General features: G+C 42.0%; 1 protein-coding gene across 1 annotated transcript; it reads right to left on the bottom strand.

The window, feature by feature from the left end:
- Positions 1 to 3,227: 3,227 nt before the first annotated feature.
- Positions 3,228 to 10,895, bottom strand: LOC125457776 (extracellular calcium-sensing receptor-like). Its single transcript, XM_048542370.2, has 5 exons — positions 10,614 to 10,895; positions 8,892 to 9,725; positions 7,854 to 8,081; positions 4,221 to 4,344; positions 3,228 to 4,135 (listed from the first exon to the last, which is right to left on the bottom strand). The coding sequence occupies exons 1-5, from the start codon at positions 10,878 to 10,880 to the stop codon at positions 3,228 to 3,230; spliced, it is 2,361 nt and encodes a 786-aa protein (XP_048398327.2). The 5' UTR covers positions 10,881 to 10,895.
- Positions 10,896 to 17,214: the final 6,319 nt, after the last annotated feature.

The following is a 17,214-nucleotide window of genomic DNA, read 5'->3' on the forward strand; positions in this document are numbered from 1 at the left end:
AATTCAGGTTAAAGTATAGGCGTGGACTGGTTGAGCAATTCCTTACGTTCAAATATCAAAGCAAGAGTGACAGAAACAGGTTATAATACACAGGGTAAAAATGAGGTTATATCTCAATATCATTTGAAGAATATAGATAGGTTTCTTTTAATGACTTCATAAAGCTATAAATTGAATTTAGTGACTGGAAGCATTTAGAGTAAAGAAAGTAAAGGTTTACCCAAGAATTAAATTTTGGTTTTAACCCCACTTGCAGCATATGGGTGACGGGGTTGTTAGCTCAGCTGCTAGACAGAGAGACCATTTATCTAAACTCGCAGGACTGTTTGAGACAGGGGATGTTCCCCTTTGCTTTGATTGATTTGATTTGATTTATTCTCACATTACCTAAATACAATGAAAAATACTTTGTTTATGAGCAGTGCAGGCAGGTCATAGTAAACAAGAACACACAGATCATCGATGAAAAAGAATAGAAAAAGAAACTCAGACAGGGGCGTACAGTTTACTCTGCAAAGGGCATGCATAGCTTAAAGCCACCATTAGCAACATTATTTTAAGGTAGAGAGTGATTTATCAGTCTAATAAGGGCAAAGAAGAAGCTGTTCTTGAATCTGCTGGTGTGTGTGTGCGTGTGTGCGTGCGTGCGTGCGTGTGTGCATGTGTGTGTGTGTGTGTGTGTGTGTGTGTGTGTGTGTGTGTGTGTGTGTGTGTTCAAGCTTCTGTATCTTCGGCTTGCCGGAAATTGATGTCAGAGTGCATTAATGGAGTGGGATGGATCTTTTATGATGTTGGCAGCTTTTCCACAGCAATGAGCCATGTAAACGGTGTTCATGGCTTCCGTGCTGTTTTGGGCTGTGCACACAAACCTCTGTAGTTTCTTACGGAACTGGACATGGCAGTTGCTATATGAGGACGTTAAAAACACGGACATCACTGGGAGGTGATGGCCTATTGATATTATCAATGGACTGTTAATCCAGAGACGCAGATAATGTTCTGAGGACCTGGATTTAAATCACGCCATGAAAGATGGTAAAATTTGAATTCCATAAATATCTGGAATTGAGACTCTCTTGATGACCGTTATTTCATTGTCGACTGTTGGAAAAACCCATCTGGTTCACTAATGCCCTCTCGGGAGGAAAACTACCATCCTTACCTGGTCTGGTCTACCCGTGACTACAGAACCACAGTAATGTGGTTGCCTCTTAATTGCCTTCTGGGCAATTGGTGGTGGGCAATACATGCTGCCTAGATAGTGACTCCCCTATCCTGTGAATGAATAAAGAAGAAAACAAGGTTTGGTTTCTGTGGTGTTTCTGTTAACATGCGTTTGAATCTTCTGAACTAAGGTTAGTAGGGTATGAAAACTGCGAGCCAGAATTTGGAAGGATCTTCAGTAATAAGCAAGTATCCATGTTATCGGGAATTAATGAGGCGCAGCTGGCAAATATGGTGAAGGAGTATATAACTGCCAATTTTGAAATGTGCTTTAATAGCCTGTATTGCGAAATAAACGATACATGTACCCGGTGAACATCATGAGATCATAAGGATTCATCGGGCTGTCCATACAGTTGTCTAAAATTGATTGTGTGCTTACAGGACTGGAAATATAGATTGGGGGGATGTGGTTAACCATGATATCAAAGTTTAATGTAATTATTGTAAGACAAAATGTATAAACCGGTTGGAATTTATTTAGATGAGACCAAGAGGTCCAGAGAGCGACCTTTCCCATACTACATTGGGAAGATTTGCCATTGGAGTTGTGGATGATGTCATCGACATGCTCGCCAAGGAAGTGAGTTTGGTAATTGTTCGCAGGTCAGGACTGTAGAAAAGCTGAATAAGAGATAACAAAGTGCTAAAAGTAAAAATGCATGTTAGCAGTACGACCCATGCCTTGTGATAATGGATCCACCAGTACTTGACAATGGGTGGCTGTGATAAAAGGACATTTTCTCTTGCCATCTGTCAAGCTTGCACCGAGGTTCACTGGACCATTGCAGCAGACCCGCAAGTGAAATATTGGCATGGGAACAAGTGGTGTGTGAAGTGACAGGCAACTGAAATCTCAGGGTCATTTTTATAGATGGCACAAAAGTGTTCTGAGATTGATCGCTAAGTCTTTTTCCTCCACCAGGTTGTTGGGGATCTTATTATGAACATCAAATAAAATAGGCTGCAGGGAATGAATCATTGCTTCATCTGGCTGGGGTGTTCCAGGCCTCGCATAGTGAGGAGGGAGGAGTCAAATGGGCAAGTATTACTCTCCCTGCAATTCCAGGTGAAGGTGCCATGGGAATTTGAGGAGATCTTGAGAATGGAGGTGAAGATTACCAAAGTCCAGAGGGAACAGTACCTCCATAATCCTGACAAAGGAAACGTGGGGAATATGTGCTTTCAGCACAGCGAACCCTTCTCACTGACCTCGAGGCCTATTTCACCGATTATGTGTTACATTCCACAAAGCTTTGCCTCACGCTTCGCTCTCGAATTTAGCTTTTCCTCAGTCCCAGCCTAAGATCTGTTATCGCCACGTTTTCTGAAACTTTCATATCTCTGTCTGCCTGGGAAAGTCTCCAACTATTTGCTCACCTCTCACCCACGTCGGATTCGGCTTGAACGTGTTTTCCGAGCTACAAACAGTTCTGGTGAAGAGTCACTAGACTCGAAACGTTAACTTGGCTTTCTTCCCACGAAAGCTGCCAGACCTGTTCAGTTCCACTTGTGCCTCAGATCTCTACAATATGAAATTATTTTGCTTTAGTGTAGAAATAATGGTTTCCGTCGTATACGGAATTTAACCAACTACAAATTGTAAATGAGCAGACTAAGAAGAAAATTCAGAGGCCATTTCCCGCCATTTCCGTCACTTCTACTGGGATGAAGCCACCAGACCTTTTCAAAAGAAAATTATCCGAGCCAAACATCAAAACGAAAATCAACACTAACGGATACAATGACAAATCAATAAGCACAGAATTCGTATACACACCACACGAAGCGGAGTCACCAATAATTTTAAATTTACGTGACCAAATTGTCTTCACGAGTAATAAGCTTTACACAAAAATCGTACTGAATTGCTTTATTGTTTATTAGAGCAAAAACACAAACACATCGAAAGGAAATGCAGGTTGTTTAATCGGCAAAATAATTATTAGAACAATAATTTCCAGGCTGAATATTTTACGGGCAGAAATAGAGGAAGCTTACGATTACAGTGAAGACCCTTTGCCCATCATGTTTTTCTTCGTATTATTCTCCGGTTTCAGTAAGATAATATAACACTTCGGAGCAAAAATGCAGACAAGCAAACCAAAGCTTGATGCCCAAATAGCAAACACCTCTACAGCCACCGTGTACTTTCCAGGGGAGCTGACATAAGCCGGAATAAAAGTGATCCAAACAGCACAGAAGATCAGCATACTGAAAGTTATATACTTCGCGTCGTTGAAATTAGCAGGAAGTTTCCGGGCAAGAAAAGCTAGCAGGAAGCACACTGTGGATAAAAGACCAATATAGCTGGACACAAAATAAAAGGCTTTCAACGAGCCCACGTCACATTCCAAAATTATAATATCTTTATAATAGGTCATGTTTTTCACTGGATATGGGGGTGATACAATGAGCCAGATCGTGCAAATTAAAACTTGAAGAAATGTGAGGCCGAGCACTCCTAATCGTTGCTGCATCGGGCTAAACCAATTCATCAAATTGTTGTTGGGAAGAGTTGCTTTAAAAGCGATCACAACAAGGACGGTTTTCCCCAAAATACAGGAAATACACAGAACAAATACAATTCCAAACGCAGTCCGCCGCAATATGCAGGACCATACGGTCGGTTCCCCAATGAAGGTAAGTGAGCACAGGAAGCAAAGCGTTAGCGCAAAGAGAAGGAGAAAGCTCAACTCCGAATTGTTCGCTCGAACAATAGGAGTTTCCCGAAACCGGAAAAATACAACAACTGTACCCAGTGCAAGGCACATTCCCATTATAGCAAGTGCCACCAATACATAGCCAAGAACCTCCTGGAAGGAAAGAAATTCAATCTTTTTGGGAAGACAACGATCTTTTTGCTCATTCGACCAGTATTCCAAAGGACACCTCGCGCAATTGGTGGAATCTGAAAGAAATAAATAATCTTTTTGATATACAAAATGTTGTTGTCAACGAGATAACAGAGTCTATGGCCGGATGTTTGTACGTACCCGTCGTGTTGCTTATCTCACCATCTGCGCACTCTGCGCAGTCGAAACAGCATATTGGCTGACCTTTCCTGCTGACCTTTCTTGTTCCGGGTGGACAAGGCTCCGAGCAAAGAGCACGTGGAATCTAAAGCGAAATTAAGGATTATTGTGTTATTTATACATTGGATCCATAGCGGAACTCACATGGAGATGTTATTATTTTGGCATTGAGAGAGACGTATTATTAGTCCCAGTAGCCGAATCTTCCTCCGTAATCTATAAGTTTTTTTTTCCCTTCAAACAATAAACCAGCAGTCTTTTGAATGTTGACTGTTCAATGCCTTGCTTCCATCCTCTCAAGCAGTGGATAATGGATAGTGATAATTCTATGGGTAATGTATTTTGCAAGTGAGCCTTATCGTATTAAAGACTAACCTTCTGCCACTGAAAATTGTGTATTCCTAATTTCTTTTCCCACATCCAGTCGTGTCTGGTGGTGATCAAGCATCAGGTGAAAAGAGGAGAAAGATCCATGAACCCAACTGATTTCGCTGACAGTAAAACGCATCAAGTATCGCACTCGTGTTTTCAAACCTCTTTAAATCAATAGACCTAACTAGTAAACTAACACCACCACCGACTCCTGAGACTCTCGTCGTCGACTATCACAGATTTCAGACTTCGTCAACTTAGCTATCCGTGTCACACGAAATCGAGAATGGCTGAACTCAGTGGATATGAGAGGGTCCAAACTGTCCGGCACAGGCTCGACATTTTTTTGAAATATTAGTTAAGTATGTCCTGTCCGTCAGATTTGACCATTTCAGTTCCCATGCTGCGAAGTGTCATCTCACTCACGCTTGATAGTCAGAAAAGTCGCAGGCTTAACGTGGTTAGATTTCCGAGGAAGGGTCGCTGATTTTTCTCCACTGCTGCTGCCACACCGGCTAAGGTTTTCCAACAATTTCCATTCTTCTGTCTCTGAGTTAAAGCATCCGCAGTCCTTTCGGTTTTTATTTCGTATTTTCAACAGTGTGGTCAAACTCGCTCATTCACACCACTTAATTTCGAGTTTTAGAACTAAAACTAGACTATATTGTCATTTATACTTAAGTACAGGAGTATAGCGAGAAGTGTACAATGTCGGCATTCCAGGCATCATCTTGGGTTCAAAAGTACCTCGGTACAAAATCTGAGGTACAAAGTAGAAAAACAAGGAAGTATAGGTAGAAGTTCAACATTAAAATTCTTTTCGTTTAAAAGTCAAAAAATAAAGAGAAAAGTTAAAAGTTCAAAATTCCGCTCCTTCTTCCGTGCTAATCCATGCTCTGCTCGCTCTCCAGTTCGATCTCTTCAGTGCTGGACTCGATCTCGTCCGGGTCGGACTTAATCTCCCCGCGCTCAGCTCCACCGCAGATGCCGGTAGATATCGGGTTGCCGGCTCTCGCCTCTTCTGCGGATGCCTACAGACATCGACCTGCCTTCTCTCACCAGCGCAGATGTACTGAGATCTCTATAACCGCCGCGCTCGGTTCGATCTCACCCGCGCTAGGCTCGATCTCTCCGGGTTGGGCTCGCTGTCTCTTCTTCTCCCGCGCTCTCTCACTGTCTTCCGCGCTGGCACAATCTCTCCGCAGAAGGTAAGTAGATTCAAGTAATAAAATACAGTCTAAATGAAGCATTCAACAGGCCCTTCATGATAGGCTCATCCAGAAGATTAAGCTGCATAGGTTCCATGATGGCTTGGCCATATGGATTCATAATTGGCTTGCCGGCAGAAGATGGAGTGTAGTAGTGGTAGGGTATCCTTCAAGCTGGAGGTCCCTGACTCGTGATGTTCCATAAGGGTCTGTTCTAGGACCTCTGCTCTTTGTGACATATATACATTACTTAAATAAAAACGTCGATGGGTAGGTTAGTAAGTTTGCAGATGAGACAAAGATTGATGGAGTTTTCGATAGTGAGAACGCTGTCAAAGGTTACAGCAGGATCAGTTGCAGATAGGGGTGGGGAAATGGCAGATGGAGTTAATGGGTAAGTGTGAGGTATTGCACTTTGGGAGGTGGATTGTCACAGAAAGGGTATAGTTAATGACAGGGCACTGAACAGCATTGATATGCAGAAGATTCTTGGGATTCAAATCTGTAGCTCCCCGAAAGTGACCAAACAAACAGATAGGGTGATAGAGAAGATTTATGGCATGCTTGCCTTTTTTTTTGGTCAGGGATTTGAGTGCAAGAGTCAGGGTGTCATGTTGCAGCTTTATAAGACTTTGGTTAGTTCACTCCTAGAGTATTGCATTCAATTCTGATCACCACATTGCAGGAAGGATGTGGAAGCTTTAAAGAGGATGCAGAGGAGGATTACCAGCATGTGGCCTGGATTAGAGGGCAAGAGCTGTAAGGAGAGGCTAAAAAAAAGCTCGGGTTGTTCTCTCCGGACTGGCAAAGGCAGAGGGAAGCTTGCTAGAAGTCAATCAGATTATGAGATGCATCGGTAGGGTTGATGGTCAGAAGCTTTTCAACAGAATTGAAATACCTGATACTAGGGAGCATATATTTAAGGGGAAGAGTACAAAGGAGACATGAGGAGCAAGACAGAGAGTGGTAGGAGCCTGGACCGCACCACTGGGATGATGGTTGAGGCAAATAAAAGCATTTAAAGAACTTTTAAATACCCATATGAATATAGGGAATAGTACTGGCCAAGGGCTGGCAGTAGGGATTAATGCCATTTGTAGTTACGTTCAGCACAACATTGTAGGCCGAAGGGTTCATTGCTATGCTGCACAGTTCAATTATCTATGTTCTATAAATGACACGGAACACCAGCCCAGCCACCGCACTGCTCCTTCCCTCATATAATACTCCAACAGTACTTAATCCAGCACTCCATATTCATCAGAAGGAGCAAAACGTCATTTTTTGTGTTCTGGGAGGTTCCGTATCCTTCCGTTGAATCCATCCATATCATTCCAGTCAAGGGTATTTTTGAGGTTGTGTGTAAGTACACTCTGGGTAAATTCGTAACATTTATGAGTGAAGAGTAAGTTCGTTCCTTACGTCTATTCTATCAAGACCTTTCACAATCTCAACTTCCTCTACCGGTTGACCGCACTGAAAGAAAACAAACTTGACTATCGTCTTCAACAAACAAAATTTGAATTTACTGGAGAAACTCAGCCCGTCTGGCATCATCTCCAAGAAGAAAACAGAGCCAAGAAGTTGAATCTAGAGATCCACCTTCTGGGCTCTAGAACTTTCCAGGTACGCGTAAATAATGCATATAAGACTGTAGTAATTTCAAGAATTAAAAACAGCAAGAATTCAAAAACTAACGTAAACTCTTGTTTCGGCTACTTCGCAATAAATATAGCATTTTGAAATGACAAATGAAAACGGCATCCCCACCTGTTGAACAGTACAGAAATACTTGCAATAAAAAGCACGTACAAAGTCTTCAGCTTTAAGGGTTACAGGGGACAATGAAAATGGGACATACCCTCAAAAACTAGTTGGAGATGTGTACAAACAGGACCCTAAGGAATGAAAATAAATTACGACCTTGCCAGTGATGCCAAGGGTTGAAGTGTTCACAAAAGCTAAATGTCACTTTTTTAACCATGGTTACTCGTGTCCATCAAAAGGAAAATACCTGCTTTCCAGTAGAGCTCCACGCGATATTTCCGATGTTCAGGACAAGTTCTTGTCCCTCCGGTGCTGAACCTTCGTAATATCCAATGTTTACAAATTCAAGTGAACCATCCAAATTCATTTGTAAATTTACCAAGTCATACGTTGGGACTGGATCACCATTTTCGTCGAAATACACGATTTCCCCAGTGTGAGCACTGAAATTTACAGAGTGTAGGTAGTGCAGCAGCTAAATTAGAACAATGCAAGGCATGTAAACCGTGATTTTAACAGTTACATCAAAACTCACTTAAGCAAATGAACATCGATAATTTGGAAGCGAATGATACTATAATTTAACATCCGGAGAGGAACAAATAACGTTTCGAGATCATCATTTTCCATTTTTCTAAGTCTCTGATCATCTGCCCGACATTCAACTCTCAATTTTAGCCCGAATGAGTCTGATTGAAAATATGTGGAGTCCAGCCCCACGACAGAGATCTGACTGACAGGTAGAATAGCTCGAACGGAGGGCTGAATTTTCGGAGTGACGTTTTAAATATGTTCCATTGGAACTATAGCCCGGTAATATTGTGAGAAGATAAAGCTCGCCAATGCCTATCCGACAACAATAATTAACATTGATACTTTGAATATTTAGCACATTGTTATTATCAGCACGCCCTTGGCCAGAATATAGATTTTCTGTCTTCTACATCACAACAATGACTAAACTTCGTAAACACTCTCCTAGTGTACGAAGCTGCTGAATGTCTTGAGGCCTTGGAGGTGCTCGCAATAATACATTTAGGTGTAGTATCCACTTTTCCCTGTGAGTAAATTTCGAATACTTCTTATATTCATTTTTTTTATTTTGATACACACTTGTCCGTTTGGACAACTTTTCTCTCATTTTCTCGGGAAATATTGAATTCTAATAAATAGGATTGCTTATGAATAAAGTCACTTGAAAAATGTGGCAAAACGACTTCGAAGCTTGTTGGCGTCAATGGGATCTAACTGAAAGAAACTGAAACAAAACGAAATATTTTCCTACCTGCCAGGGCTCAAAGCTGAAAATATGAGCACAAGTATTATTCACAAAGGGGCCATTGCCTTCTTCACAGGACAGCATATCATGAAGTGCATGAGCGACAGCATAGACCCCTTTGTACACATGGTAGGAACTTCCGTCCATTATTGCTGGAAGGTACGCATTTTCTAACCCATTTAAACGTTCATTTCCTGTACATGGCCGCATTTGGACTGCAGAACTTCCAGTCTTTGTCGAGTCGTCCGTAGTTAAAGAGCACGAGAATACAGTTTCCCAAAACTTCTTCACAAAAATGCTGTCAGGAAAACTAGAAGGATGAATTTTAAGAAGATAATTTCTGAGGCCGTCTATTTCTGTCCTACGGGTTGTTAGACCGATGGCCCCAATTAGAACCCTTGCTCTTTCTTCAGGTGACAATATATCTTCTGTAAGCCACCCTTCGCTTCCAATCCATTGTATACCCGTTACATTTTGGCGCAATATCTCCTTAATTAAAACTCGCATATCTCCGCTTTGCAGGAATCCAATCACAACCTTTGTCGTCGCTTCTCTCATCACCTGCACTACTTTGCTTATTTTCTTGGCGGGATCAGTTCTGTGAAACGATTCAGAATACGCAATGCAAACCCCAAATTTTTGGGCCTCTTCGATAAATGTTCTCATCCCAAAATTCCCATAATCTGTGTTGCTTCTAACTGTCCCAATCCAATTCCAGCCAAATGTTTTCACGAGTTCAGCAAGGCGTTTCGACTGATATTTGTCGCTTGGTATTGTTCTAAAGAAAGTCGGATATTCTTTCTTATCGCTCAGACAAGAGCAAGTTGAGAAGTAACTGACCTGCAGAGAAAAGTGTAAATATATCAAAATATGCATTCATTGTTTTTGGAATCATTTTCAGGATGTCTCGCTTCAAGGCCACCAGTATGACCGAATTGTATTTATGAATATCAGTAATTAAATATAAACGATGATAATTAGAAATAATGGAACAAAATAAAACATTTATAAAGTTTAAAATAGCACAAACGGCAAGCTGAAGTTTGAATACGGTCAACATATGTGGTTGCATGAGATCTATCCCCCTGAAAGACCCACTTGAATGTTCTACTGGAACGTCAAAGATTGTCTGAGTCTGAGATAACCCTTTTGTTAATAATGGCAATGTCACCGTACGTCGTATCTTTGTATTTAGAACATACGGACTGTATGTGGGAGATAGTGGCACAGTGGATCTATCATCGGATAAGTAATCCAAAAGACAAGGTTGTGGAGATTTCTTTTAAAATGCTACCATGACAGACAACAAAACTGGGTTTCAATAAAATCTGCAAGAAACATAGGCAGCAACCATGCTGAAAAATAGGGTGCGGCACGGTGCTCAGAGTTAGCACTCATGGCGGTAGGGCATCGGTGCTGATGACACCGTTGGTGACTGTGTGAAGTTCACACGTCCTCCCCGTGTCTGCGTGGGTTTACTTCGGTTGTTCTGCTGTCCTCCTACAGTGCAAAGATGTACAGCTTAGGTGGGCTGGTCATGCTACATTGGCCCATCTTGTCCAGATATGTTCAGGCTTGGTGGTAGGAATTGTAAATGCTGCGACAGGATGGAATGCTGTTCGGAGTGTCGGTGCCCACACCATGGCTCAAATGGCATCTATCTGCATTGTCGGGACGCTAAGATGCTAACGCTGATGTAACTATGCAGTCAAATATTTCACACGTTACCATTGGAATTCCGAACGTTCCAACTGTCCTTGCGGCTGCTATGGAGGACGTGGATATATCGCAGCCAATAATGGCTGCGACATTGGAGGAACCTTTACATTCAGGATACTCAATTAGTTCTTGCTCTCCATTCACCAAAGCCAGCGCTACTTTCGACGCTATTGCAGAGATCGAACAGTCATCGTAGATCTCATATCCCAGAGTGATATTCGGAAGTAGAGTTTTACTCAGGTTTATTTCTTCAATAGCAAAAATCATGGTCTGCATCAAGCGAAAGCTTGAGATATCAAAGCTGCGAAGTAGATGTGAACATGCATATTTAATTAACGATCCAATTACACGGATTTAGATCACCGAGATCACTCAACCCCGCTGGGACGCTCACCTCAAATGAAAATTTCAATAGAAACGTAAATTCCGTGCAACTGATTGAGGTTGGAACTTGCGGTTTTCCAGAAAGTCCTTCTGGGGAAACCATCATCACAATCCCGAGAGATCATATCAGTTGACAAAGTTGGGCGGATTATCTCCTACATGCCCATCTATAAATCTTGTTTCATGACCTGTTCCCAACTATTGAAACGAATGTACGCTAGCGGAAGTGTCAAATCATTCCGGCACCCCAAACTCCTACCGGTTCCCAGGGCTGGCGATTGGCAAAGCCGCTGCAGACGAACACCTCTCGTTACCTCGGCATTCTGTACGCATTAAGCGCGGTTTACATCCGACGCACTGGAATCTGTTTAAATCCCGGGCTTCACTAACACCCACGTCCCCAGCGTGAACAACTTCCAGCATCCCTTTATCTGTCAATCCCCAATCCACTCGCCAACCGACTTTCCCTCCTTGCCACATCCCTTTCCACTGATTGACAAGTCTGAGAAGCAGCAATTAAATTGTTGAGTGAATGAATTCTCGCAGATACCTAGAGGCATACAATATATCTGGAAAACCGTAAGAACTCATGGAAACAGTTCGCAAACAACTATCAGTATCTTAGGAAACATAAAAATGTTTAACACACTTTTTAAAAAAATACACAAAATATAACAGATATAAATACTACCAAAAGAGGACGAGAACACGCTGTGATCTTTACCAACTTGGTTTTTTTCCAATGACCTCAAAGAAAACACAGCTCCATGAACTCTGCGTCCCAATACTTGCCCTTGAAAGTTCCTTCGAATATTACTGAGCGCTCTAAGAGGAAGTTCCAAGGCCGAACTAAGATGATAAGGTGAAGGTGTAGTTTTAAATACTTCCAACGGAGTATGCCACTGCTTTGCTCCTGAACAGAAAGCGCATATCTATATAGGTAATGTTGATGGCTTGTTGGCCTTTAGTGATGTTTTTCCACATAAAATGAAACATTCTGTCTCTATCCGTTCTTTCAAAGTGTTTCATGGCATTAAAGACCTCTTTGAGGTCACCCTCAACTTACTTTTCCACGAAAAAAATAAACCACCCGGTCAATCCCTTTTCTGACATATAAACCATCACTTCGTTCCGCATGAATTAGGTGGACCGGAAAGGTCTATTCCCGTGCTGTAAGACTCTTACGATTTCCAGCCTCATGAGCAGCACTGCAGGTATCATACTGAGTGCAATCTAACCAATGTTCAATGCAGGTTTATCATCTTCCTGCGATTCATTTTTAAACCTCTTCATATGAAACTTATTCTTTCTGTTGCTTTCGTAATCACAATCCAAACAAGTGACAATGCAGCATAAAAACCGGAAGAACTGCGGATGCTGTAAATTAGGAGCAAAAACAAAGTTCCTGGAAAAGCTCTGCCGGTCTGGCAGCATTTATGAAGAGAAAACCTAACTTGTCATTGCAGTTTTTGGCTGGCCTGATTGTAATTCAAGATCGGCTTTCTGACCTCTACACAGGCACGCACGTGTAAAGTAATCAGTGGTCTCTGTTCTTCGTAGATAAATGTACAATTTCATACAATTTCTCTTCAATTTTATTGCAGTTATTTGCCCGTTTTGCAAATTTGTTAATCCTCCCGCAATTTGTTGCAATCTTTTCGATATTCAAAATCTCCAACCCCCGCTCCACCTCCCCCAGCCCCGCCGCACAAGGTTTCTCTCATCCCCAGCTTTAGCAATTGTGCTTTGGATTCTGTCCAAATCATAACACGTTTGCTGAGTATTGCTCAGATTTCACTTGGTGGGAAACGCGGAATATTTTTTAACGGGTGACAATAAGACTGCCACTGACAAACACAGTATTTGAAATTAATACCTACATCGTTCCTTTCAGTGAACTTGCGATACATTGCATGTGGTGTTCCGATTCCTTTAGAAGATTCTGACATATTATTATTACACAGTGCAGTGACAAAAGGAAAGTTAATCAAAAGTTTTATGCCGTTACAATTAACTATTGTTTCCTTGAACAGATACACAGAATGCCAGAGTAACTCAGCAGCTCTGGCAGCATCTGTATACAGAGAAATTGAATCAACTTTTCGAGTCATATATGGCTTGTCTTGACAATAGTTTATGTCGTTTCCTCGTGTGTAAAATTAAAGTGAAATTCGACAGGGCAGAGTCATGTAGATAGCTAACAATGGTCATTTTCTTGCAGATGTTGTTATCCCATTCAAGTATGAGAACATAACTATGTTCAGAACAAAGACAAAACTATTCAAATACTGCAATTTATTCAGAAACCGACGCGGGACCCGTGGTTGCGTGAAATCAGTATTTCTTTATTGTTTACTTCTCTGCCCAAAAATGTGCAGGTTTGATTGTTCGGCCATGTTACATTGCCCATACTGACTAGGGATTTGCACTTTGGGTGCGTTAGTCATGGTAAATGCGGTGTTACTGAGTGGAGGTGAGGGTCTGGATCTGGGTGGGATGCTCTTCAGAGAGGTCGAAAAAAACTCTTTCCGCGCTGTAGGGATTCTATGTTTGTTTAACCTACCTTTCGCAGTACATGTCTGATGGAATAACGGCAAACGAAGGAACATCATGAATCACGTCTAAATGTGCTGAAAATATCCCGCCTAAGATAATATCACCATCTTCAGACAAGTTTGGCAAGTCATCTTTTGCTCGAGGCTTGCAGACCATTCCAAACGATTGCCGCGTAGGCACAGCAGCTAGCAATAGGAATATCAGATATAAAGTCATCGCTTTCTTGCAAGGAATTTACCACTCGGTTAAATGGAATAAGAAAGAACGTGGGATTATATAGCATCTGTCGCGACCTAAGGACATCCCACAGTGCCTCACAGCAATGAATCACGTGAAATCAGATGAAGTGGATTAAGTCTCTGAGACACTGCGCAATTAAATTGTTTGCGGGACACCTTCATTGATTCAGGTAATCATAATTAATGGATCGCTATTTCTGCAGAGAGAAATGATCATGAAATAAATGTGAAATAAATATCAGTGATGTTTAAAACCACATTTTCTTTTCAGGCAACAAGAATGTAAGAATGCTTAATCCTGCAAATGATCATCACGAAAAAAATGTAAGACAGTCATCCCAGCGAATCTGATCATCTCTGATCTGATAATCCTCAATTCTAATCTCCTTCGCTTTTTCACTAAACCCTTCATTCACTGAATAATTAAACATCTATCTCGTATACTCGAACATATTTAGGGAAAACACAAAGGCATTTTACACTTATGTGAGGAATAAGAGAATGGTCAAAGAAAGTTTAGGGTCGATCAGGGATAGCATAGGAAACTTGTGTGTGGAGTCTGAGGTGGTAGGGGAAGCCCTAAATGAGTTTTTTGCTTCTGTCTTTACGAAAGAAACGAACTTTGTAGTGAGTGAAACCTTTGAAGAGCAGGTGTGCATGCTGGAATGGATAGAGATAGAGGAAGCTGATGTGCTGAAAATTTTGTCAAACATTAAGATTGACAAGTCGCCAGGCCCGGACCAGATTTGTCCTCGGCTGCTTTGGGAAGCGCGAAATGCAATTGCTTCGCCACTTGCGAGGATCTTTGCATCCTCGCTCTCCACTGGAGTTGTACCTGAGGACTGGAGAGAGGCGAATGTAATTCCTCTCTTCAAGAAAGGAAATAGGGAAATCCCCGGCAATTACAGACCAGTAAGTCTCACGTCTGTCGTCTGCAAGGTGTTAGAAAGCATTCTGAGGGATAGGATTTATGACCATCTGGAAGAGCATGGCTTGATCAAATACAGTCAACACGGCTTTGTGAGGGGTTGGTCATGCCTCACAAACCTTATCGAGTTTTTTGGGGATGTGACTAGAAAAGTTGATGAGGGTCGAACTGTGGATGTGGTGTATATGGACTTCAGTAAGGCATTTGATAAGGTTCCCCATGGTAGGCTCATTCAGAAGGTCAGGAGGAATGGGATACAGGGGAACTTAGCTGCCTGGATGCAGAATTGGCTGGCCAACAGAAGACAGTGAGTGGTAGTAGAAGGAAAATATTCTGCCTGGAAGTCAGTGGTGAGTGGTGTTCCACAGGGCTCTGTCCTTGGGACTCTACTGTTTGTAATTTTTATTAATGACTTCGATGAGGGGATTGAAGGATGGGTCAGCAAATTTGCAGACGACACAAAGGTTGGAGGTGTCGTTGACAGTATAGAGGCCTGTTGTAGGCTGCAGCGGGACATTGACAGGATGCAGAGATGGGCTGAGAGGTGGCAGATGGAGTTCAACCTGGATAAATGCCAGGTGATGCATTTTGGAAGGTCAAATTTGAAAGCTGAGTACAGGATTAAGGATAGGATTCTTGGCAGTGTAGAGGAACAGAGGGATCTTGGTGTGCAGATACATAGATCCCTTCAAACGGCCACCCAAGTGGACAGGGTTGTTCAGAAAGCATATGGTGTGAACTCGTGGCAGTCAACAAGTGTGGACAAAACTGGAACAAAAATCTCGAGTAATAAACTCCTCAACATCTTAATGATCAACGTAACCAGACTAATAATTTCTCAAAATTGTTACCTTGATTAACTTATCGTGCTTTGTTTTTGAAAGCAAAACAAAAATGCAATGCTCGTAGGTTTTTAATGGCATCCACTAAAGTTATAGAGCCATGGAGATATTCAGGGCAGAAATGGACCCTTCGATCCAACACTTCTATGCAGACCAAATATCCAAAGTAAGCCTAGTCCCATTTGCCAGCATTTGGCCCAAATCCCTCAAAACCTTACCTGTTCATTAACCCGTCTGGGCGCCTTTTAAATATTGCAATTGTACCAATCTCCACCACTTCTTCTGGCAGCTCATTCCACGCACACACCACCATCTGCTTGGGAATGTTGCCACTTTGGTCCCTTTTAAATCTATCCCCTGTCGCCTGAAATCAGTACACTCTAGTTTTGGACTCCCTCACCTGGGGGAAAAGACCTTGTCTATTTACTTTATCCATGCCCCTCATGGTTTTACAAACCTCGATAAGGTCACACCTCAGCCTCCAATGTCCTAGGGAAAATAGCTCCAGTGTATTCAGCCCCTCCCTATTGGTCAAACCCTCTAACCCTGGCAACATATTGTAAATCTTTTCTGAACCATTTCGAGTTTCACAACATCATTCCTGTAGCAGGGAAATCTGAATTGGACACAATGTTTAAAAAGTGGCCTAACCAATATCTTTCGCAGCAGCGAACAGGACATCGCAATTTGCATATGCAATGCGCTAACCAATAAAGGCAAATATACCAAATGCTTTCTTCACTATCCTATCTACCGGCAACTTCACTTTCCAGGAACTATGAACCTGCATTCCAAGACCTCTTTGTTCAGCAACACTCTCCTGGACCTTACCATTAATTGTATATGTCCTGCCCTGATTTGCCTTTCAAAAATGCATCACCCCGAGTTCATCTAAATTGAACTCTATCTGCCACTACTTGGCCCATTGGCCTGTCTGATAAATATCCCATAGTAATCTGAGGTAACCTTCTTCGCTGTCCACCACACTTCAAATTTTGATGTCATCTGCAAACTTACTAACCATGCCTCCTATAATCATGTCCAAATTATTCATATAAATATTGAAAAGCAATTGAACCAGCATCGAATGTTGTGGCACTGGTCACAGGTCTCCAGCATGAAAATCGACCCTCCACCACCACCTTCTGTCTTCTACCTTCGAACCAGTATTTTACTCAAATACCTTGTTCTCCCTCTGTTCCCTGAAATCCAACCTTGCTAATCAATCTGCCATGAGGAATCTTGTCAAACACCTTACTGAAGTCCATATAGATCACGTCCACCACTCTGCCCTCACGAATTCCCTTTCTGGGGAATATAACTGTGCAATATTGGAACAAAAGCAGAAATTGGTGGAGAAATTCATCAGCCTGACAACATCTGTGTGAGAAAAGTAGGCTTAAAGTTTTGAGTCTGTTGATTATTCATCAAACTATTAGTAAATACGAAAAACAGCTTTCTATGCTGGAGCCAATACGTGAGAAGGGGGCAAAGGGTGGAGAGGGGATTGCTGGGCAGCTAGGTGAAAACAGAGCCCAGAGAAAAAGAGATATGGAAGGAATGTTTTGCTAAGATAAGGGATAGCAGACCAGGACAGAAGAAAAACTGAATAAGTGATACTAAGAACTAAGAGTGGGAAAGTAGGTACTCGTTTCAGCATA

This window comes from Stegostoma tigrinum, chromosome 14 (genome assembly GCF_030684315.1).
Source record: "Stegostoma tigrinum isolate sSteTig4 chromosome 14, sSteTig4.hap1, whole genome shotgun sequence".
NCBI lineage: Eukaryota > Metazoa > Chordata > Chondrichthyes > Orectolobiformes > Stegostomatidae > Stegostoma > Stegostoma tigrinum.